The following is a 22,780-nucleotide window of genomic DNA, read 5'->3' as shown; positions in this document are numbered from 1 at the left end:
AGAAACTATTGGTTTTCTACGATAAAAACTTTATATAGTTCAACTCACAATCAGCCAACAAACATTTTGGCTATCTCGGATTTTCAATTTTTGAAAATTTTGATCACGTGACCCTTTGACCTATTTTTCGAAGAGTGACCTTGATATTTTCCCCACTGAAAGTTGCAATTTTGTCTGATAACGATTAAAGCCTTATCAATTGTCATTCATATGCGAAAATAAAAAAAAGTGGATATCGCTCTGCGTTGACCTCAGGTCAGGTCATTTTTATGACCTGTCCATTATTACGAGCGGGAGTGACAGCGAGATCTCGAGAATAAAGCAAGATAGCGACAAGCGGTAAACGTTGCAGGGTACAAACGGATAAGGTCTATAATTTTTACTGAGGTCATTTTCAGGTCAGGTCAAAGATGACGTCACAGGAGCAAAAAGGAAGTCAAAATTGCGGCACTACATATATGTGAAGTTTTTCTCGAATAACTTTCAAGGTATCCCAGCTAGGAACAAAGCAATAGCAGCATCGTGATCCTCTCGTCGATCCGCATCGAAACATATGTATGTTGACCTCGAAAGGTCGAAAGGTCAAAAGTTGACCTTAGGTCACGTGACGAGCGGGAGCGACAGCGAGATCTCGAGAATAAAGCAAGATAGCGACAAGCGGTAAACGGTGCAGGGTACACACGGATAAGGTCTATAATTTTTACTGAGGTCATTTTCAGGTCAGGTCAAAGATGACGTCACAGGAGCAAAAAGGAAGTCAAATTTGCGGCACTACATATATATGAAGTTTTTCTCGAATAACTTTCAAGGTATCTCAGTTAGGAACAAACTAATAGCACCATCGTGATCCTCTCGTCGATCCGCATCGAAAGATATGTATGTTGACCTCGAAAGGTCGAAAGGTCAAAAGTTGACGTTAGGTCACGTGACCTAAGGTCAACTTTTGATCTTTCGACCTTTCGAGGTCAACATACATATGTTTCGATGCGGATCGACGAGAGGAGCACGATGGTGATATTAGTTTGTTCCTAGCTGGGATACTTTGAAAGTTATTCGAGAAAAACTTCACATATATGTAGTGCCGCAATTTTGACTTCCTTTTTGCTCCTGTGAGGTCATATTTGACCTGACCTGAAAATGACCTCAGTAAAAATTATAGACCTTATCCGTGTGTACCCTGCACCGTTTACCGCTTGTCGCTATCTTGCTTTATTCTCGAGATCTCGCTGTCGCTCCCGCTGGTAATAATGGACAGGTCATAAAAATGACCTGACCTGAGGTCAACGCAGGGCGATATCCACTTTTTTTATTTTTGCATATGAATAACAATTGATAAGGCTTTAATCGTCATCAGACAAAATTGCAACTTTCAGTGGGGAAAATATTAAGGTCACTCTTCGAAAAATAGGTCAAAAGGTCACGTGATCAAAATTTTCAAAAATTGAAAATCCGAGATAGCCAAAATGTTTGTTGGCTGATAGTGAGTTGAACCATATCAAGTTTTTATCGTAGAAAACCAATAGTTTTTGAGTTATAGGCCGCCAAACATAGGGCTGCAGCGCGACCTCCAGGAATTGCCCGAGGCTATATCTCGGAAACCGTTGTTCGAAGAAAAAAAATCCTTGTCACAGCTGGCTTCCCCGCCCATCACAACCCATTAGACCAATTTTAAGCAAAAAATAAAATATGAGGGTGCAGGGCACTTGTCGATTTGTCGTGGAACGCCCCATATTGTGCTAAAAAGAAACTTTCGTAGCTTCCATAAGTGGGATGGAAATGACGTCAGAGTAAAGTCATGCTCGGCCAATTTTGATGCAAAAACACGGACAGTAATGGCAATCTAGTCAGGGGAAGGAGGCCCAATTTTGGGCCGAATAACGCAAAATTGGGTAGAGCTTAGCAAAGGGTGGTTTCTGGGACAAAAATGACCGCTGAACCCGAATCTGACCGGTGCGCACCTCTAACTGATGTTGCACCACTTCCAGAGCACGTGCAACTGCGTGGTTCTTCTTTTTTGAAGAATGGTACCCTTTTTATATATTTTAAAATAAAATAAGTCGTGTAGTTGTGTTGTATTCCAAAACTTTCATATTATAGTCAAAATTCATTGCATTAAAGAAAATTCTGGTTAACGCATATCGCACACAATCTATGACGTCACTGTGACGTCATTTATTCGTAAACTGACGGGAAAATGAGGTGTGACAACAAAACATTTAACTTTATTCACAGGATACGCTCATTGGCGGGTTTAAAATGCATTGAGCATGCTCAGAAAATATCTCCCCGTTGCAAAAAGTAAAAATCGTCTGGATGGAGGCGCCATTTTGGCCTACAGGGAGCGAGATCCGCGGAGTGTGCGTTTTTACCCCAAATAGTTTTTGTACAATAACTTTTGATACAATGCTTGCATGTCGTCCATTTTACCATCGTTGTGATTCTCTCACCGAGACGCATCGAATGGTATGCAAATTGGCTTCGATTGGTTAAGATTATATTTTACCGCAGTTCATGGCCTCAGGTCGAATATCATGCCAGTGAAGGTTATGACCTGACTGGAAATGGTCATGTAGTTTACCAATCGCTTTGGATTATCAAGATAACCGCATGGAAAAGGCTTTCGTTGTTCTTATCATAGAGATCTTATATACATATATATATAAGATCTCTATGGTTCTATGGTTGTATATAAGATCTCTATGGTTCTTATGTGGTTTGATCAGAAGATATAGCTGAACAATTGCTGATAACGTTTTCAGGACGTCACATGACAAAATTCAAAGGTACCTAGGTATAGAAGTCGTTCATATATGTATTGGCGCCGCAAAGCATTCGTAAAGCATGCAGTATGCTTGCGAGATTGTAGAATTAGATGTGTGCTTAACAGGCGTAGTTTTAGTTTATTACGTTGGCATACGTATACAACGTAATAAACTAAATATGCCCTAATAAGGTTGTACCTAATAAGGTGGGTGTAAATTTCGTCACAGAGGGTTTCACATGTGTTATGTCCCAACTCCCAAGTTCTTATCAATGTCTTGTGGTTATTCATGTTCTTAGACGTCACATACCCGAGCATTGAAGAACACGTAACAACTAACCGGAGAGAATTTGATTCTGGTTGGTTGTATTTATCTCTTCTGGTAAATATACACACACACGCACAGGCGAACACACATAATGTAGCACGGCTACTATCAGGAGGCGTTCGGTTGCCGGCCGCCGGCACGGTGACTCTGTGCACACTGGGCGGTGGCCTTCGCCCAGGACGTCTGCCTCGTCCATCCAGCGGACCGTCCCATCCTGTACAGTACATGGCACACGCACATAGGTAGTATCCCGAGTGCTTGGAACAGCCGATAAATTGTACGACGCCAACCAGCCGGTACGTGAAGTCGCCGGCCAGGTCGACGGAGCAGAGCGACTCGTCGTTCTCGACGCAGGACTCGGATAGATGCGCCTGTTCCGATGCGTCAGCCGGCTCTCCCTTCTTCTTCTTCCGCGCACTGCTGGCCGTGCCCTAGGGCGCGGCAGACCGGGGCTGACCCACAGGTGACGTGGTCCGCCCCACTCGGTCGAGGAACTCCGTGACGTATTTAGCCGGCCCCGAGAGCACATCCTAGAGGGTGGGGAGCGGCCCCCAGAGCCGGGTTCGCGTTCTTGCGCGGCCGGGCACTCGCATAGCAGGTGCGCGACCGTGTCTTCTTCGCCGCACTGTCCGCAGAGAGGGCTGGTGGCCAGGCCAATCCAAACTGGGCCCTGGAAGAGTGTGGCCCGGACCAGGCGTGAGCAGTCGCTGCGGATCTGCAAGACAGTGGTCTGTCCCCATCGGTCGAGGTCGTCGTGGCCAGGGGTGTTCTCCAGATGTGGGTGGTGCTTGGAGCGATCGAGGGTGAGCACTCAGGCCGGTTCAGTGTCTGATGGCGGTGCGCGCACAGGCCAGGTCAACTGGGATCCGACGCTGGTCGCCTGACGTCGCCGCGATGTTTGCTAGGCGGTCCACTTCTTCATTACCCTTGACCCCCGCGTGGCCCGGGATCCACTGGAGCTCTGCCCCCGGCCGCGGCAGAGTGCAGGAGAGCCAAGATGCCCTGTGTCAGGTCCGATTTCTGCGCTGCCGGGCCTAGGCTGAGCAGTTGGAGGCCGGACAGGGAGTCCGAGCAGAGCAGGACAGACCGAATGGCAGCGAGGGATGGCTCCGGCAGTCCCAGGAAACATTTTAACGCCTCCGCCATCGCCGCCAGCTCCGCCTGCATGCTGCTGCATACGACTTCTGCCGGTACGGTACATTCGATCTTGCGCCCCTCACGGTGCAGTTCGAGGAGGGCTCCTCCGCCGCCTTTCTTGGTACCGTCTAGGGCAGAGCCATCAGACCAGATTGTGAGGTCTGGATTTGGGTAGGCGGCCAGGGCCTCCAGGGTTGCAGCCTTCCGTAATTCTGGTGGGTCAGTCCTCTTGGTAGGTTTCGGAAGCTTCAAGCCGAAGTGGACGTTGGTGTTGTATTGCTTCTACGGCGGTTCTCCCTGGTGCAGTGTTAGTGGGGCTACGGGTACTCCACCCAGTCCAGCTTCCTCGCACACCCACTTCCCCACTCGTCGGAAACAGGGTCGATGCTGGAGGCCAGCCACGTCCTCATCTGGCGGTGACGGCGCCGGCACTTCCACCTCCTCGGCTTCCTGTTTCTTCCGCATCCAATGGAGGTGGGCTCTGTACTGCAGTCTAGGTGGCGGTGTCTTATCAATGAGCTTCCGAGCGGGATCGTCCGGAGGGAGTCGCGTCAGGCGTCCATACTCCCGGCCTGCCAGCTCCTTGGCCCGTACTGCCAGCTCCGGCTCTCCCTTCTTCAGCAGCCGCATGCTGGTACTATTCAATCTCTTTTGGACTCAAACGGGTGAGTCGGGATAGCTCCATATTCAGTTCTTCGTGCCCGTCATCATCAATCTGCAGCTTTGTCTAAAACGGTTCCATGTGTGTTCCAAGAGCATCTGATAGTGTCGAGCCGCATGCATGTTGAAGGTGTCACCAAGCTTCAACTTTATAGGGCAATCACGAATTCATGCTTCTTTGATACAAATGAATTTTCACTTGCAATGTAGTCCCAAGAAAATGCACTTCACACAAAACAGGTTTACGAGGAGGCATCCGGTTGTCAGATCTTTTTTTTGTAGGTACTGTTTTGTTCCTGCATCGTCTATCGTGTGGTCTCGCTTCGATCTTAGATTGTTTTCCTCAAATATCCAAGATATTTCACTTTCTTACAAAGGCGATTTTTGCCCTTTTTGATAAACCACAGCTGTTTATTTTCTTTCCCAGTCTTCATGACGAGCACAGTACTGGATAATTTTTTATCGCTACCCAAACGCGCGTAACGACTAGGCTGAACCCACGCTGACTTTCCGTTATTCATAGGAATGGATATTTACTTGAAATAGATAAAAAATATACAATTTGAACTATAAAAAAGACCAAAGGAACGATATCTAGTCAATTCAACGCCAACAGCATTCTGATTTAAATGCCGTCGCAGCGCCAGAACACGGTAAAAATGATATAAAAATATCCGGTTTCACGTGATTTATCAATATGCTGTACTACTTCATCCAGTTTGACCAAATCTGTCAGGTGGTGACTTGGATTGTCACGTTCTCAACGTGACTCACATGTACAGCCCTCAGCAGACTGCGTGGTAGGTATTCTTTTTTTGACAAAACCGATAATAACTCAAAGGCTATGCTGTCAGTCGGTCGGAACTCACTGCAAATAGATGCGCCATGCTCCACTCCTTCGATTAGGTCTATCACTAAACAAACTATATGCCTTGTGTGGCAACAAAATACAAAAGTTTGTTTTGGGGGCAAATATAAACTTTTGGGTTTTGTTGCCGAACTAGATGAAAAATGAATACGGTGATGATGCCAACCTAAGGTGCGGAGTCTCACGCGTCTTGTTGTTACGATTTCCGAGTGACCGATAGCATAGTATTCGCGTTATTATCGTTTTTGTCGAAAAAAGAATACCTACCACGCAGTTTGCAGAGGGCTGTACCTCTACAAAAACGATTTTAGCATAATCCGACTCAGAAATGTTCATAGATCATGTTTGATTATTTTCCCTTCTCTGATTTGCATACGACGGGAATAAAGTTAAATGCTTTAAGGGCAAGACGACTTTTTCAACTCATTTATAGATAAATGACGTCACAGTGACGTCATCGGTTGCCCGAACATTGCAAAACTTCAGCTTTCAATTACGCCATGTGTTTTTAGCACAGGGACAAAATCTCAAAACAATATCTCAAATATCAACGACGTTACACTGCAATTCATTAAAAAGGTACCATTCTCCAAAAAAGATGAGTCACGCAGTTGCACGTGCTCTGGAAGTGGTGCAACATTAGTTAGAGGTGCGCACCGGTCAGATTCGGGTTCAGCGGTCATTTTTGTCCCAGAAACCACCCTTTGCTAAGCTCTACCCAATTTTGCGTTATTCGGCCCAAAATTGGGCCTCCTTCCCCTGACTATAATTTTTGACCTACCTATGACTAATGTCTTTGCACATGAGATAACGGAGGATACATAAACTGCTGTCTTAGCTTAGGGTCATTAAACTGCTGTCTTAGATTTTCAATCACGAGATTGCGGAGTTGCGACCTTTTAGAATCGTGCAGAGGCTCACGTATATGTTATGATATCTTAGTTTAGTGACCTGACCTGAAAATCGGTAGGTGTCACAAGATCTAGCTTGAATCAAAGGTTAGTTGGTAATAGGTACCTACCTATGCCAAATCTTCTGCCCTATCGCCAGAGTGCTCTGAGCTATCGCAAAAAATCCCTATGGTGGGCCCCCTCTCGACCTTTTCGCTTTAATGTTATTTTTCGTTTGATAGGTAGGTAGGTATATTTGCTAACGCAAACGATTGTAAGGGAGACGTCGATGTTCAACAAAGCTTGCATGAGGCTGCAGCTCAAGACGACTGCCGTCTGCCTATCCATAAAGTGACGTATAGCATATTACGCTGCATATTATTTTGGATATAACCCGGAACCCTAACCCCTCCCCCACCCCCAATTTCCCAAGTAGACCGACGTAGGTCAAAGTAGGTGCAAATTCACTGGCCTTTTCACAAAACATCCCACACTTCATTATTTCGAACGATATACGTGGCATGGGGATTTATAGGTGGGGGCAGAAAATGTGTTAGTCACGCAGTGCAGCCCAGAGGGACTCGTTTCTGCGACACACTGTCAGCAATCAACAAACTTCCCCCAACTTCCCGCGGAGGTCGCCGCGCCGCCGCAGCCTGCCGCGATTCGGCGGACCATACCCTGGGGCGTTCCACCTCTCCAACTCTGTCCGGACGTGGTTCCGTCTCTGGCCGCCAGGAGCGCTGCGGTCGGCGCGGCAGCGAACCACTACGGTGGCCGGCCGGCGGCCAGCGACAGTCGACGGGCAGCAGTTGCAGTGTGAGAGCGCTGCTGGACTCGATCTGAGCAGAACAGTGGTGACAAGCGAGTGGATACCATGTCGCATAGAGGTCGGATGGTGGACAGCGGCGAGGGGCCGCTTCCCTCAGCCGTTAGTGACTGCGCCCCAGTGACCCGCGGCACGGCCGCGAGGCCGAGCCGCTTCTTCGCGAGCGCCAAGCAGCAGCCGTCGGATCACAACAAGTCGCTGCTGGACAGCGGTCTCGACTCTGGCTTCCTGTCGCAGGGCTGCCTCTCGGAGGAGGGTCTGTCACAGCGCTCCCTGAGCAGCGGCCCGCTGGAGCCGGCCGCCCCGCGCTGTCCCAAGGAGGCGGCCGCCGCCGCCGCCGGCGAGTCGCGGCTCGACAGCGGCCTCGACCTGGCCGACCGGCTGACGGGAGAGCTCAGTCAGCTGGAGCTCGCCGAAAAGTCGGAGCTGAGCGAGAGCGAGCGCGAGCTGTGGCAGGAGCGTTATGTAACCACCCTGCGCGAGGCCTTCCAGGGAGACGACGACGGCGACACGTGAGTCCCACTCGGGGTGCCGGGCACTCCGGGACCGCTGCGGGAAAGGTCACCAAAGTCAGGGATATAAATTTGTAGATAATTTAATGCCAAGTACCGATCTGGTTATACACATTTCCAGTATGTGTTTACGGATTGGCATCAGCTCGTAGTCTGGCGAATGTTTATCGATTCGAGTCAGAAATGTTAGGTATTTGTAGCTTTCAAACTTACATGACTATCTACATTCTACTTGTTGCTTGTGTGTCGCTTATTGTCTATTTATTATGCTGGTTTTGTTTACCTACTGACAAGCCTAGCGTGGTGTACCTACCTAAATCACTAGAAAATATTGAGATAATCGATCTCCAATCATGCTGTTATTCACGAGTTATACTGTTCGTGTAATTCAAAAACTTCGATTATCGCCAGATAACAAATGTAATTTATAGAAGAGCACGCGCTAGCGTGCAAGTCAATTCAACCGTCGTCTTGACATTCGGAATTCCGACATGTATGATTTATTCACCGCCTAGTCCGTGTCCAAGAATTGGTGACACTCGATACGAGTGCGGGACGGTTATCGATTTGTGTGGGCGTGCCAAGGTCGATTCCTACGCCGCCTGGGGCGCCGATTGCGCTGTGTGCCGGGGCCATCTGTGCGTACTGCGGCTGTCGCCCGGCTGTGGTGTGACTGGTACCGTACTGAGAACGGCCGACGGCCGGCGCTCCCCAGCACCTGGCCTCTGAGTGTGCCGCTCCGCGAACGGCGTGGCTCGCCCGCTGTGTGGAACGGCCGAGTGGGCCAGCCCCAGCGCGGCCGGCCGGCGCGCTCCGCAAAAACGCCGTGCGCGGACCGGAAAACCCGCGCACCGTGCCTCACCGCCGCGCCGCTGCCGGTCGGCCCGGGCGGCCCTGAGCGCCCGCGGCCAGCTGCGCCGGTGGGCAACCCACCGTGCGCCCCGCTGTTTGGCCAAAATTCCTACCCGCTGGCCCACCGTGCGTCGCTGTGGGGCGGGCCGGCGCGGCGGCTGCACTTGACGGGCGTTTCGTCAGCGGGCGACGGGGATTTCCGAGCGGCTGGTGGCCGGGTCGGGGTCGTCATGGCCGCCGTCCGGTCGGCCCCGAGTGCCGGCTCATCCGCGGGAAATACGTGACGACCGCGGAATCCGCCGACCGGGGTGCTCAGGCGACCGCTCCCCTGGAAAAGCCCGGCGCGCCGCACTGTGGAGCGAGAACTCTCATCGCTCAGAGTCATCATACCCATACGCGGCTTTATTGATAGACAGTAAACACAGTTACATATCATCAGACGGCCGCCGTTCGCGGGTTACCATGCGATCGGTGGGCGTATGCCATAAACGATATCGGTCGGTCGTGGTCGTGGCCCACGTCGGGCCAGTGTTGATAGGACCGAGTGGACTGGCAGAGCAACGGGAGGGCCGGGCAGAGCAGCGGTGGAAATTCCGACCGCCGTGAAAGTGGTCGCTCGCACGTTGAGAGGCGGCCTGGGAAAACCCAGAGGCGCACGCCGTGCTGGGCCGGTCGGCGGTCACGGCGAGTGACGCGGCACGGCGCCGGGCAGTCCGCGGCCGGAGCTCCGGATCCTGTCGGTCCGTTCAGAGTCGGGACGGGTCGGTCCTGGCCGGTCGCTCTCCCAGCTCCGGCCGGCCCGGCCCGGCTGCAGGTCCGGCTCGGTCCGGTGCAGTCGTGATGTCCCGGCCACAGCCGCCGTCTGCAGGCCAGGCCGGTGATCTCACACCGTGAACATCAGGCGGCTGATGGCTCGTTTAACCCCCGCTGGGCCCCCGTAATGGATCTGAACCCGCCTGACAACAGGCTGGACGTGACGAGCCGGCCGTCAGCTGACCGGCTCCGACCCCCCTGACCTGTGACCTCTCCTTCCGCAGACATCTTCACCTGGCGATCATCTACGGCCTCCGGAAGGTAGCCATCTGGCTAATACGGCTTGTGCCCCACCCGAGCTTTCTCAACCTGAAGAACAGCTACCAGCAGGTGAGTCGAACGAAGAATACTGATAACTCAGGCCTGTGTACACTTACCGCTAGGCAAGACTGATGCCTGGCCTACACGTGTTACTTATCAGGGCGACCCTGAGCCCGATTTGTGCATTATTCATGCCCACCCCAGCTGCTCATCGGCTGAATCACGACAGAACATCATTAAACTGTAGCGTTTATAATGAGAATCTCCCTGTATCCGGGTGCCGCTGCGCCGGTGAATGGGTCGTTGGTCGCCGGGTCGCCGGCCCCTTCCTACCGATGTTACCTCCGCGACTGAGCGCGGCGCGGGGAGTTCCCGCCCGAAACCCGGACGGTCCCTGTCCGATTTACCTGACGATAACGCCCGGGCTGGGGACAACGGGCCGCCCTGATCACACAATCTCGAGTACATAAACCCGGCCACATAATCTGGCTACTCATCCTGAATCGAAAACACAGTGGGCGATGAACAGTGAGCACCCACTCAGGAGGGATCGAACACGGAGGTTCCACAGACCTTGAGCTGTCGAATATTGCGATTACAGCACTTGCTTACTTACCGATACAAGTCTTCCTATCGACATGGGCGTCTGGGGATTCCCCGGCGTCGTGACTGATAGTGAGTGGGGTCACGCGGTGACCTGACCTCTGACCTGACCTGTCCGCAGACGCCGCTCCACCTGGCGGCACTGACCGGTGACTCGGAGCTGGTGCGACACCTGCTGGTGGCCGGTGCTGACCCGACGCTGCGCGACCGGCACGGCAACACGCCTCTTCATGTGGCCTGCGAGCGCGGCGACCGCGGCTGTGTGCTCAACCTGACAGAGCCGGTGACGGCCAACGAGATGCGCCAGGCGGCGTGCCGCTACACCTGCCAGCCGAGGCCGCTGGCCTGCGCTCAGCTCGACGAATGGAACTACCAAGGTGGGTGGGCCGAACGGAGCAGTCGGGGGGGATTGGGAGTTAGCTACTGCACTGGGTGGAATGTTTGAATAGTTGGGATCGGTGCACAACGTAAAGCGAGGTGGGCAGTTGTACCGACCCCACACACTGCAGCTGCAGCTAGTGGAACGTGAAACATCCATTAACAATAGAGGCGTTACAGGGGGCTCATAAATTCCCCGCTGTGTCAGGAGTGCTGCTCGGCGGAAGTGAAGGGCGGCCGTGCCGAAAATAGAGCCGCTATGCACAGACCGACTGGTGCCGGTCGCCCGGCGGTCTGTAGGGCGGCCGGCGGGGGCGGTCGGTCGCAGTATCGAGCGCCCGCGGCTGTGTTAAAGGGACTTAGCCGATTCCTGGTACGGCATGTTGACGAGTAGGCGGCTGCCGACACGGTGTCTGGTGTGCTAGCGGTCGATACCGACCGCCCGGGCGGTAACCGGCGGTCGCCGGGTCCGCCCCGGTGCGATCCAGACGACACCGGCCCCGTCTGCGCCCCGACCGACCGGCGACACCCACCAGAATACCCAATGGTCGAACACGACGACCCGCGAGAGGCTCATCCGGACTCATCCAGTCCAGTCCGCGGCCGTCTGTGGTTTCCGTGAGGCGGTGAGCGGCTCTGTCTGGCTGGGACGGGACTGAGTAGCCCGCTGCCGTTGTGCGGCCTGCGGGACGCTGTGCGCCGGGTCTCTACTGTGATGCGGCTCCACTATTGATCGGTCTGCTCCGCGGCCGGCGGCAGAGGGAGTTCCCCGGCCTCGCCGTCGCCGCCGGCCGACCAGCGGAGCGTGATGCCAGCCGGGACGGCCGCCACGAGGCCGGCCGCGCTACCGGCTCTCGCCGGATTGCGCGAGCGGCCACGCGTGCCTTCAGAGAGAGAGAGAGCGGCGGAGAACAGCCCGGCCGGGGGCTTCCCCTCCGCGGCCGGCAGAGCGAGGAGGATTGAGGAGAGAGGATGGGCCGCCGCCGCACTGCGCGCCGTGCGCAGTTCGCTGCGGCGGAACCGCTCTTTGTTGGGCCGCGCAGTGACGCGGCAGCGCGGTGGCGGACGGCGGCGCCGGCCTCGCTGGGAAGTCCGCGCGGTCCGCGCCGCGTGGGCTACCCTCTCGCGCGGCTGGCACGCGCCTGGGCCCGCCGCATGACCTTATTTGGTAGTCGGCGCGCGCGCAGCGTCGGCGGCGGCGCGTATTTTTGAACTGGTTTTCCCAGTCGTCGGCTGCCAGCGGCGCTAAATCGGAGCGGCCGGCCGGCGGGCGTGCCCGAAATACGCGGCCGGCCCACCGACGGCGGCGGCTGAATCAGTCTGCACGCGCGCCCAGTCACCAGCTCCGGCGGTCAGGGCCGGCCGGCCTCCTCAGTTAGTCAGTCACGTACCGTCCCAGGCGGTCGCCGCCGTGCGTCATTGTGGTTCTCAGAGGGACTAGGTCGGTGTCGGCGGGACCGACCCGACCCCACCGTTTGACGACACAAAGCCGCGGCGGAAGCCTGTGGCGCTGCCTGAGGTCAGGGGTCGCCCCTGGCCTGTCGTGTGGCCGTGATAAGGTCATCGGACAGCGGTCGGTAGTTCCCCCAACGTCAGCTCCGAGCCGAAAACTGAACCGTGACGGGTCGGAATCCGCCGGTTCTGACCAATTTTGTTCCTGTATACTATTGCATGTTATGGCGTAGCAGCGTGTCGGGCAGACCCTAATCTGGCCATTGCACCGCCGCGGGCCCCCTGGAATGTGCTTAAATCATATCCTCTCCACGGCAGTCTGGTTCGTGCGCGTACGCTGGGCGTCTACGACACACAAAGCTCCGGAAGCGTGTTGGACGATGGTCACGCTACGAACGCCAGCGCCCGGCACGTTCGGCTATCACGGCATGTCCTCAGTGTCTGTGAAAGCCTATCACGAGTCGGTCTCGGCCAGGGATTTCCTTCAACACGTAAAAACGAGCCTGTCGGGCGGCGGCGGCGGCGGCGGCGGTCGGGTGACCACCTGCCCCGGCCGGTGCAGCTGCACCCTCCTCCCCTCCCCGCCCGGAAAACGGCCAGGGGGCGGGCACGAGACGGGCCGTGGAGACAGGCTGTCGTGCTCCGGCCGGGATTTCCAGCTGGCGGCGGAATGTGGCGACTGGCAGCCAGCGCCCGTTCTCCACTCGTGACTGGCGCTGGCAGCGAACCCGGCGGGGACAGCCAGAGGCCGGTCAGGCCGCCTGACCCGCGGCCAAGGCCTGACCGGCCGCCAGAAGCCCGATCTGCCTCCGCCGGACAGGAGAGGACCGGTCGGTCCGGCTCATACCGGCTCGGGAACCTAGATCGGTGGGGCGCTGCTCGGCCGCCGGACAGCGGCGTGTGACACCGCATAAATCCGTAATATTGGCCGGCGCTGAGGACGCGACAGAGTCCCGGGCCCGTATCGTTTCTCGATATGTGAGCCGTGGTCTCGAATGGGTGGTGAACTCCGACAGTGTTCGCAGCCAATCAACCGTCATGAACGATAGGCAGACACGCGATTAACACTACACGAATGTAGAGAAACCGCGACTAGTTCTATCCGATGAAATATCACCCTGTTTGCAGCGCGCTCTAACTCCTTTTTTCGTTTGTTGCAGGTCTGAGCTGCCTCCACCTCGCCGTTGCTTCCCGTGACCGTGAAATCACGGCGCACCTCATCATTCACGGATGCAACGTGAACATCACGGTAAGCACTGAACCCTGTGCGATGTTCACTCGCCGCGTAGAGTAGCCTGGTTGTTTGTTTGGGGACGGCATGCATCTCGACGATGGCGGAGGGGGCACGGAGTCCCAAATGATCCCTTGGCCCTACTGCGCATCTAGCTGCATCGTTTGCAGCATGGGGACCTAAATCGGCCTCTGGCACCCTGGGTCAACATTCTAAACCCCGATGACCGTACCCCTCGCCCTCGTACCATCTGACCACCATTTTGCTTCGCCTACAGGAGGGTAAGAGCGGCCGCACCCCGCTCGTCCTCGCCATTGAAATGGGCGACATCGAGATGCTGCGCTTCCTGGTCGAGGCGGGCAAGGCCGAGGTGAATATCCCCACGTACGGCGGTCTCAGCGGCTATCAGCTGGCGCTGCTCAACGGCAGGAGAGACGTGGCCGAGCTGCTGCTCCACCTGGGCGCGCAAGTGTCGCCACTGCCTGACTCCGAGATGGACCTCTCATCGTCCGACTCAGAGTCTGAGGTAAGAATCAGAGTCGCTCGGCGGGAAAAGTTGATAGAGCCATGTCGCAAGGTGTTGATTAGGGACGTGCATACGGGAATGGCCGTCGCGGTAATGAGGTGTGGAGATTTTTTTATTGTTCTTTGAAGGATGATGGTGCAGGTAGATGGTGGGTCGTGACGGGGACTCCGGACTCAGACTCGAGTCGTCTCTGGGAGTCCCGAGACGTGCGGGCCAGTCCCGTCGCCCCGCCGCGCACCTCATTAGTCACCTTTTTGTCGCTGCCGCTCGCGGCTCTCAGGGACGGGCTGCCTGAGCCGGGGAACCCCGCCTAATAAGCACCGCCGGCGACGGTCCGGCGGGCGCCGTTATTGGAGTGGCTGCGTCGGTCGGCCTGTAGCGGCTGCGGGGAACTGTCCCAACTCGCGGACGGCGGGGAACTGTCCCAACTCACCGACTGGCGTCACGCGCTGCCTCTGAATCGAGTCGTCACGAGCGTCACAGTCCCATCGTTTGGCTATAAATAGCTGAGTGACTGTGGCCGTGACGCCTCGGTGCGGTGAAGTGGCAAACCGCTGCCCGAACCGGCCGGCTTTCTGGATCAATCGCTCACTGGTATGGGTGGCCACCTGGCGGATGGATTAGGAAGCTTTGCCGCTTATTGCTACAGCTAGGGGCGCTCGTTTTGTTACCTGGCCCAGTGTGTCGAGTGTGAAATCTTGGGATGGTTTAGCGTGTATTCAACACTGTAGTGGCAGTGTTCGAATCGTTGCTAGTTTTTGGTGTAGGTAACCATGTCTGACGTCTTATTTCTCTGTTGTTACAGAGCCTGATGAAGGGCGACGATGTCTACAGCGAGCTGCGACTACGTGGCCAGCCCCTGGTGGCAGCCCAATGAACTAGTGGATCGTTCTGAAACCGGGGGTCGGGGACACGACGGGGTCAATTCGGGAGGGACGGGGAGGGTACGTTGTTTGGGCGCCACCAGTCGATTTTGACTGGTGTATTTAAAGAAGACTAGAATGCCGTGGAATTATGTGCGCTGGCGCTGGACCGCATTGTTGAACGATATTGTCATTGTCTCATTGTAAATAGTCATCATCACTTGTAAATAATTCATGTTTGATGTCAAACTTGTAGTGGGCTCTGTTACTTGTGGACATGTCCCATGTAATACATGTTGTATGTTATTTGCTGTTTCTAGGAGGCCGAACTGAGGGATCACACCACCACATAAATCTTGGTCCAGAAACATGCCGAAAACTAGTGAATCAGGACTCATGAGCGTGGTAGATTGGTGCTTCTAGTAGAAGCCAAAACATTCACGATGGTCACATCCTATTTCTATATATCAACTGCGTGGGTAGGTACTAGGTAGGTATCTTCCCACTTACAATGCACATCAGACATCACGGTATAAATTGGCAAGACCAAAATGAGGGAAAATCTGCCAACCAATTGACGTATAAAGCGTTTCTTTGGTGGCCAATAAATATTGCAATCTATCATAAGCCTGTCATAGAGCCCCACACACACCCAGGCATACCAACGCAGACTCAAATTCACTCTCTTCGACACCTGTCCCCTGGCCAGCACTAGCAGACCACGCGGTGGCTAGCGGAGCTCGGCCGGCGCCGGGTCAGTCGGAGGCCGAGTCCGGCGGCCGCGACGGGTTCTGGGTCTCCTGGAACAGTTCATACAGCTGCACCAGCTGCTCGGGCCGCAGATGGTCCAGCTGCTCCTCGGAGATGTGCGTGCCGATCGGCCGCGCCCCCTTCACACCGCGCACGCCCAGCTGGCGCGCCAGGTTGAGCGCGTAGCCGGCCCACTCCTGGAGGAACAGACCGGCCTCGCGCGCAGGCGCGTCCCGATGTCGCCGAAACTCATCGCGCACGTATTGGTCGCCAAGGGCCTTCAGTTCGGCGGGCAGACCGCGGTGCAGTCGCAGCACTGATTTGTACAACATGCGCACCGACTGCACATGGGTCAGCGTCTGGGGCACCCCCATGATGTGGCCACCACCCACCACTGCGGCAGGACCCTGCAAATGATAAAATATAAACCTCAGCATCTTGGTGACAACTGCACAAATTGAAATCATACAAGGTTAAATGTTGAGAATTGAGATGCAAGATATTTAAGTCAACAGAGGTAATGGGAAAAAATTATCAAGTGTAAGTTGATAGGAAGGTAGGTACCCTTACCCTTACCTATTCCTAAATGTAAAAATGTGATCATGGTGATATAGATCATCCAGTATGAGATGGCCATAGTAATACAACTTTCTAGAAGTGATTTAAAAATAACCTAACTCTAAGCACAGGTAGGTATTGCATTTGATGCGGGCCCTGACAAAATAAAAGGACATAAGTAGCAAACATGCACAAATCAAACATTACATGATATGATGTCATGATAATGCAATCCAGCAAAACTCAATCCTCATGCATGCTTAATAAAAAGAAATCTTAGTCTAATTGAACAACATCAATGTGTGAATATGGTCATTGGTCAGGTAAATCAATGCTTGATAATCTGGGCTAGCACACCACGTAACACCTACACTCATAGGTACCTAGGTAGGTAGTGGGTGCAATGTGCATCATAATCCATGAAAAATGCCAAATGGGTATATTGAACTGTGAAGTCATTTAAAGAAAATAGTTCACTTTTAACATGGGGTTTTGAACTGGAATAGCAGTTTTGTAGCCTGACTGAATTTTGAGCATGAAATAGTAAATCCATTTGAAAAAAACAAATTTCAGGAAAGTGAACTATTCCCTTAAAGGGACCCTCCCACCTTCAAAAAAGTTTATGAATTGGCATGAAAGTGATGTCGCTCGGTTCAGAACGAGCGAAAACGAATATCTACCAAATTTCACCGAAAAATATTCACCGGTTTTCAAGATATTAGACTTTTACTTTTGTTTACTTTTTTGGGATCTCCGCTGTTTCTAGCGACTTTATTTTAGAAGTGCGGCGTTTGCGGCAGATGTTGCGCGCAAATAGCATATACCACCGCGTGCTACAAAACGTTTTAGTCAAACATTTAAAAATCGTTAGATATTTGCGCTGACGTCACACATTCAGAGGGGTATTCCTAAGCATTAGCCCCTCTGAATCAAAATGCTGCAATTTTGAAATTCAATATTTCCGATTTAAGGCATTTATCGATGTTGTGAGTGCCGAAACCGGTAATTGTGAGCCAGGGACCCCATTTTGGCTATCTCAACTCAAATCTAATGTTAAAGGAAATAGTTCACTTTCCTGAAATTAGTATTTTGCTATGGATTTATGTTTTTTATGCTCAAAATGATCAGAAAATAAAACAAAACGTTTTTGTAAAAAGGATTATTTTCTATATTTTAGTATAAGAAGAACTATATTCTATATAAAATAATGTTTGACGCGGAAGCTTATTACGCGTTGACCAATCATATTGCGTAGGACAAACCCATCGGCTGTAAGCAGCATTCTGATTGGCTGATGATGACGTGACTGCATTCCTCAGCAAGGCACGCATTCCTCTGCAAGGCACTCTTTTCGGAACGAAAAATGGAATATCTTCGTCTAGGGTGATCGTTGGGCCGTAAAAGCTTCTGATTTGTGCTAGTCTCAGCGCAAGCAACTAAACTGCTATTCCAGTTCCAAACCCCATGTTAAAAGTGAACTATTTCCTTTAAGGTGGGAGGGTCCCTTTAAGCTACCAGGCTGTATGGGGTGTTTGAAAAACAGGATACTCACCTGTCCAAACTGAAACTCAAAACTTGGGCTATAACTACAAAAAATCAAAATCATATACCTAGCTTTGATAATCACTCAGCAACAAATCAATCAGCCTTAATGTTGATGTAATGAACATGAGCACTTGCCTTGAAATTTGAATCACTGAGCTTTGCAACAATGGAATTAATTTGAACGCGACAAGGCCTAACCGCGGCCTCATTCACGGCTCAAAATCACAATAGACCCAAACTCAATTGCCCAAATCCATTGAATTGCCCAAATCCACACTAACTCTTACCAGCCACAGTGCTGATTCATTATAGAGTTCAGTGTGCTTATTCGACATCTGTGGATTTATGTTCTTTAATCAGTATTCGGAAGCACTTATGTAATCAATGACCAACGAAAGCATAGAAAGAGCCTTCTGCAATCAGCAGCGGCATGTTTTAGCGTCCTAATATTCTAAAAATGAACACAAAATTATGAAAGAAGAGCGCAATAACCGCATTTTCTGTGCTTCCAGTAAAGACTACCAGATGAAGGAAAGTTGACCTTCACCTGATTAAACCTTCACCAGAAGTGAAGTTGACTACCAAAGACGCCACTTCATTTCAATGTAGGTAAATAGCCAATAGGCATGATCAAAGGTAAGAGCAATTTGTCCAAAATCCAAATCACGTCCACATGTTGTATCAGCCGAGTGATAATCGTCACCCACCCCATACACCGTCGGCCACATATCTTTTCCTCCCTCCCTCTGCGGTCTGCCCTCCCCACATCCCAGCTCAGCGGTCAGCACTCAGCATGCATGGCTGCCGAGTCTGATCGCGTAGCAGCGCTCGCAGCGCTCATGCTGCCGCGGTCCAGCCCAGAGTACCTAAAACCCATACATTTGTCCAGCCGTCCAGCCGGTTTATAGCCTTGGTCCAGCCCCAAGATACTTATAAGAAACCCCCGGGCCCGTCCCGCCCGCCGGCACAAGGGGGGTGATGCACCCCCCTAAGGTTTTTCGGGAATAACTCGCGTAAAAAGCGGCTGATCGCGACGAAACTTACAAGACCCTCGCATTGATCAATTTTACACCTACCCTGAAAATTTCATGACCCTGACCCAAATGACCTTTGACCTGTGACCTCTTTTCCGAGACCATGTTTGGCCGGAATCGTGATTCGGCGTATGTCGGCTCGCATTAGCCGCGCGTTTGCAAGCCTTTCGTGGTTTCAAACGTTTAAACATGTTATTTGATGTTGCTCCCATGCATTAGGGTGGGTGTCAAGGTCACCTGAAGGTCAGGTCAGGTCATTGAACTTTGGTGACCTTGGTTCACTTTTTCGAGTTTTACATGTTTCTAGGCTAGTTTTTGGAGCTGAATTCGAATTTAAAAGCCATTTGAACATTTGCGAAGTAGTTTTGGTGCATTTGTAACATGTTACGAAGCTCTCAGAGGCGGATGACAGGTACTACGAATACCCGTCACGACCCCTACCGGTTGACCTGACCTGACCTGACCCGACCTGGTCTAAACGCTTAAGTGCTTAACAGTTAACGACATCATCTGTGATCAAAACTAACACGATATTTGTGATCAGCACCCCGGAAAACCCCTTAGCAGCCACGCTTTACGACTTTCTAACAGGTCCCGACAGGGGCGTCGCCACGGATTTTTGAGTGTGTGTGTGTGTGTGTGGGGGGGGGGGGGGTTGACGGTCTTCATCTTGATGGGTAGGGGCGTTTTTAGCCACACTCCCGTTTTTTTCGTGTGTTGAGAAAAACATCGGCGAGCAGCGCCGCAAAAGCAGCGGTATATCTTATTGTACGTACCTAGGTACACATCATTTTTGCATCGAGCATAGAAATCAAGCACAGGTCACCTGAGGTCAGTCACAATGTCATGTCAAGCTCAGTTTTAATGCCTCTAAAAACTGCAATCTTGTCATTCCTATTGATTTTCTCCTATAAGTCTGAAATTTGGTGTAATGAATGGGAGTATAAGTACCAACAGTTCATCAATATGGGATTTTACATCTGAGAAGTGAAGTCTGGTCAAATATGTGACCTGTCCTCACCAATCATGATAAGATATGGGAAAAAGCACGAGTGCCCTCTGGCCTCTGCTTTAAACGAATATGCTAAAAGCGCTAGATACTTTTGTAGCCATGGCACCTCTGCTCATTTTAGAGATAAGGTGCAACTATAATGACCAGATGGTGACTTGAATGGTCAATTGGTCAGTCATTAGGTCATCAAAGGTCTCTAACACATTTTCGACAACAACTTTCGATGGAGACGCTGTAGAGCGATGACAGCACCTGGAGTGTGTTCAGCTCAGCAACACAGATCGATCCATATGCAGCAGGTTCTTTTCCGGTCAGGACATGACCTTTACCTGATGTCAAGTTTTCTAGTTAAATTTTCAAGTTCAAATTGTAAGCCATGCGACGTATTTCGACGAAACAAACACGATGGTGATAACATGAATATCATACACATTCACTGAATCTATAGGTTGTTACAGAACAAATGTTTCGGCAGAATCCGCCCGTTTAGCTGTTTGGCCTCTGTGGTGCACAAGCCATAGACCCGAAGTCTGAGGCGAAGTTGGCGAAAGAGCTTTAAAAAAGCTATATCGAATACGCTTTCTGTGTCGCTGTAGCTCTTATTCGTGTTTTACGGGTCGCTAAGGTAAAAAGTTTACCAACGTAACGCTAAGGTATGCTTTCGGTCCCTGATCGAGGTAGAGCTTCGCGGAAAAGCGAGGATGCTGCCCGTGATGAGAGAACGCCGATGATGCCCAATTTCAAGGTCTTGGCCGGGTCATCTTAGGTCAACGTCCAAGAAGGGCAAATCTGGCCTGATAAGTGCTAGAACTTTGTGAGCCGTAGGGGAGAGCGGGGAGAGTTGTATCATGTCCAAGTTGTATCAGGGCGAATTGTGCCAAACTTATCCAATGGATGGCGCTCGCGACACGACCAGCCGACGAGGTTTTCCGGGCGCCATCTTTCCCTGTTCTGTCTTGTGGCTGAGTGGACGCGTCTCGAGGTGAGAGCCGATTTTATGTTTTTTTTAATGTCATTCTAAAAAAATAAGTTGCAAGAAAATGTGTGTTCTGGGCATTTAGATGTGCACGAATTTGAAAGATCTCCGTAGCGGTGCGCTGCGGTGGTGAGGGTAGGTTCTAAGGCTGCGTGAGTGAAAACGGATTTCTCCAGCTGTCCGCTGTTTTTTGAGCACGAGGATGTTTTTTCCAAGATGGCGGCTAGGTACATGTTGTATCAGAGCCGGGTGGGGTATGTTGTAACATGTATGTATGTATGTATGTATGTATGGGTATGTTGCTTTTGATCGCGAAAGCTAAGCCCTGGCTCGCGTTTGTAGGTAGCTAGTCAATGCTCGTTCCATTTCGGCACAATGTGTTGGCTTCTTTGCTCTTAACGGGCCACTTTTGCGTCTAGTCTGTTGATGTTTCGTTCGGATTGCATTGACCTAACTTTGGTCTAATAAAGTGAAGCCTTTGAGCATACCTATACATTGTATTAGCCCCATTTAATGTTGTTGTTATGTTCAAAACGGACGCCATTTAATTGCGTCCCAGAAAAGCTATTTCTGGCACCTAAAAGCTGACTCGCCCCAAAATTGGTCCTCAGCACCTATTTGGTGGATACCAGCACCAATCATGGAAAATGACCTTAATTAGCTGTTTCTGGCACCTATTCATCGGTACGCCTTACTCTTTTTTCTGAATCTGGCACCTAAATGCTGAGCGTAGCACCAATCTACAGGGTGTTTCACTAAAAGTGTCAAAAAGTAAAAGGCCCTAATGCACATAATAACTATGTTTTCTATGGACATTTGCACATCATTCCATCCGCGATTGTTGGACATTTGAATATGTAAAAATGATATCACCGTCACTCAAACCTATTACACATATCCGCCCCTTCTTTTGATGCACCGTTTCCGCACGTGTCCGGAGGTGGCTCACAGCCCGTTTTCATATTCAGCGTCCAGACTGTCGGCAAAGCCTTGCATTGTGCTCTTCAGCTCCAAAAGTGATGCGACTTAAGTCTTCCTCAGCTCTGCGAGAGCTACTGACCAAAACCAGAAGGCTAGCGGTGACAGATCGGGGCCTCGCGCTGGCAAGGGGCGGGCGGTGAGGCAGCTGATTATTCGGCCCGGGAACGGAACTTCTGGTCCAGCCAGTTCTTGGTGGCTACAACCGTTACAGTGGTTGTTTCTGATAAATTGGGGGCTTGGCTATTTCTGATGTTGAAATAAGCTTCTTGTTATCTTAAAAGGCCCTAAAAAAGACCCTGACCTTTTCAACGATTTCCGCCGAGAGGTGGGGGCGACCCGCCTTTTTTTTGGACTGGAACCGGCATCAAAGGAATCCTTTTAAACCTCTCAAGAAGCACTTTGAAACTTTTATAATCTGGGTCGTAGCGAGGTAAGAGAGTGAAACGTTTCCTGAAAAGTCGGCGTACGGTTTCAATGTTTCTGATAGCACCAAATGTAAGTGTAATCCACCGCTCCTGTTGCGGTGTAAATAACCTGTTCTTGTTCTGTATAAGGAAAAAAACGACTAGTAACTTTGGCCTCCTGCCCTCGCTCCGTATGAGTGTAAAATATGTCTTAAGTGGCCAAAGCATAAATGTTCAAAAATTTGCAACAAAGCCACGTGCGCAACCACGTGCTTTGCGTATTTTATATATCTTTAATAAGCATTTACTTTTTGACACTTTTAGTGAAACACCCTGTAGTAGAAAAATGACCTACTGGCTGGTAGAATCATGTTGTTCTGGTATAATGACCCCTGGAGTCTAGCCTAAAGGTTGCCAGTGCAGCTACACTCTAAGACAGCCCCGTAGTGATCTCAGCATTGTATATGACGTTTAAGTAAGCAAATAATATTAATTGTTTGAAAAAAACATTGTCATTTACCTACCTAAATATTTAAAAGTATTTATTTGTAATGCT

At 51.5% G+C, this 22,780-nt stretch overlaps 2 protein-coding genes across 4 annotated transcripts; one reads left to right on the top strand and one right to left on the bottom strand.

Annotated features, from left to right (window-relative positions):
- The first annotated feature begins 7,409 nt into the window (after positions 1–7,409).
- Positions 7,410–15,270, top strand: LOC122392881 (NF-kappa-B inhibitor cactus-like). Its single transcript, XM_043388211.1, has 6 exons — positions 7,410–7,985; positions 9,875–9,980; positions 10,636–10,891; positions 13,505–13,593; positions 13,853–14,101; positions 14,907–15,270. The coding sequence occupies exons 1-6, from the start codon at positions 7,522–7,524 to the stop codon at positions 14,976–14,978; spliced, it is 1,236 nt and encodes a 411-aa protein (XP_043244146.1). The 5' UTR covers positions 7,410–7,521; the 3' UTR covers positions 14,979–15,270.
- Positions 15,271–15,351: 81 nt separating this feature from the next.
- Positions 15,352–18,254, bottom strand: LOC122392882 (succinate dehydrogenase assembly factor 3, mitochondrial-like). Of its 3 annotated transcripts, none has more exons than XM_043388213.1 (2): positions 17,953–18,254; positions 15,352–16,121 (listed from the first exon to the last, which is right to left on the bottom strand). In XM_043388213.1, the coding sequence occupies exon 2, from the start codon at positions 16,086–16,088 to the stop codon at positions 15,720–15,722; it is 369 nt and encodes a 122-aa protein (XP_043244148.1). In that variant the 5' UTR covers positions 16,089–16,121; positions 17,953–18,254; the 3' UTR covers positions 15,352–15,719. The 3 variants fall into 3 exon arrangements, with proteins under 3 accessions (XP_043244148.1, XP_043244147.1, XP_043244149.1); XM_043388212.1 differs by having other exon boundaries at positions 18,105–18,214; XM_043388214.1 differs by having other exon boundaries at positions 17,825–18,139.
- Between the last annotated feature and the right edge of the window lie 4,526 nt (positions 18,255–22,780).

The sequence above is a fragment of the Amphibalanus amphitrite genome, unplaced genomic scaffold (genome assembly GCF_019059575.1).
Source record: "Amphibalanus amphitrite isolate SeventyFive unplaced genomic scaffold, NRLGWU_Aamphi_draft 000505F_arrow, whole genome shotgun sequence".
Lineage (NCBI taxonomy): Eukaryota > Metazoa > Arthropoda > Thecostraca > Balanomorpha > Balanidae > Amphibalanus > Amphibalanus amphitrite.
Note: the sequence above shows the minus strand (reverse complement) of the source record. Positions and strands in the feature narration are given on the sequence as shown.

Excerpts from the sequence above, each read along its gene's own strand:
- LOC122392881 (XM_043388211.1), top strand. The coding sequence starts at position 7,522 with ATGTCGCATAGAGGTCGGATGGTGGACAGCGGCGAGGGGCCGCTTCCC. Across the intron at positions 10,892-13,504 it reads CGACGAATGGAACTACCAAG|GTCTGAGCTGCCTCCACCTC; the intron begins GTGGGTGGGCCG and ends CGTTTGTTGCAG. Across the intron at positions 13,594-13,852 it reads GATGCAACGTGAACATCACG|GAGGGTAAGAGCGGCCGCAC; the intron begins GTAAGCACTGAA and ends CTTCGCCTACAG.
- LOC122392882 (XM_043388214.1), bottom strand. The coding sequence starts at position 17,878 with ATGATTTTGATTTTTTGTAGTTATAGCCCAAGTTTTGAGTTTCAGTTT. Across the intron at positions 16,122-17,824 it reads TTGAGTTTCAGTTTGGACAG|GGTCCTGCCGCAGTGGTGGG; the intron begins GTGAGTATCCTG and ends TATCATTTGCAG.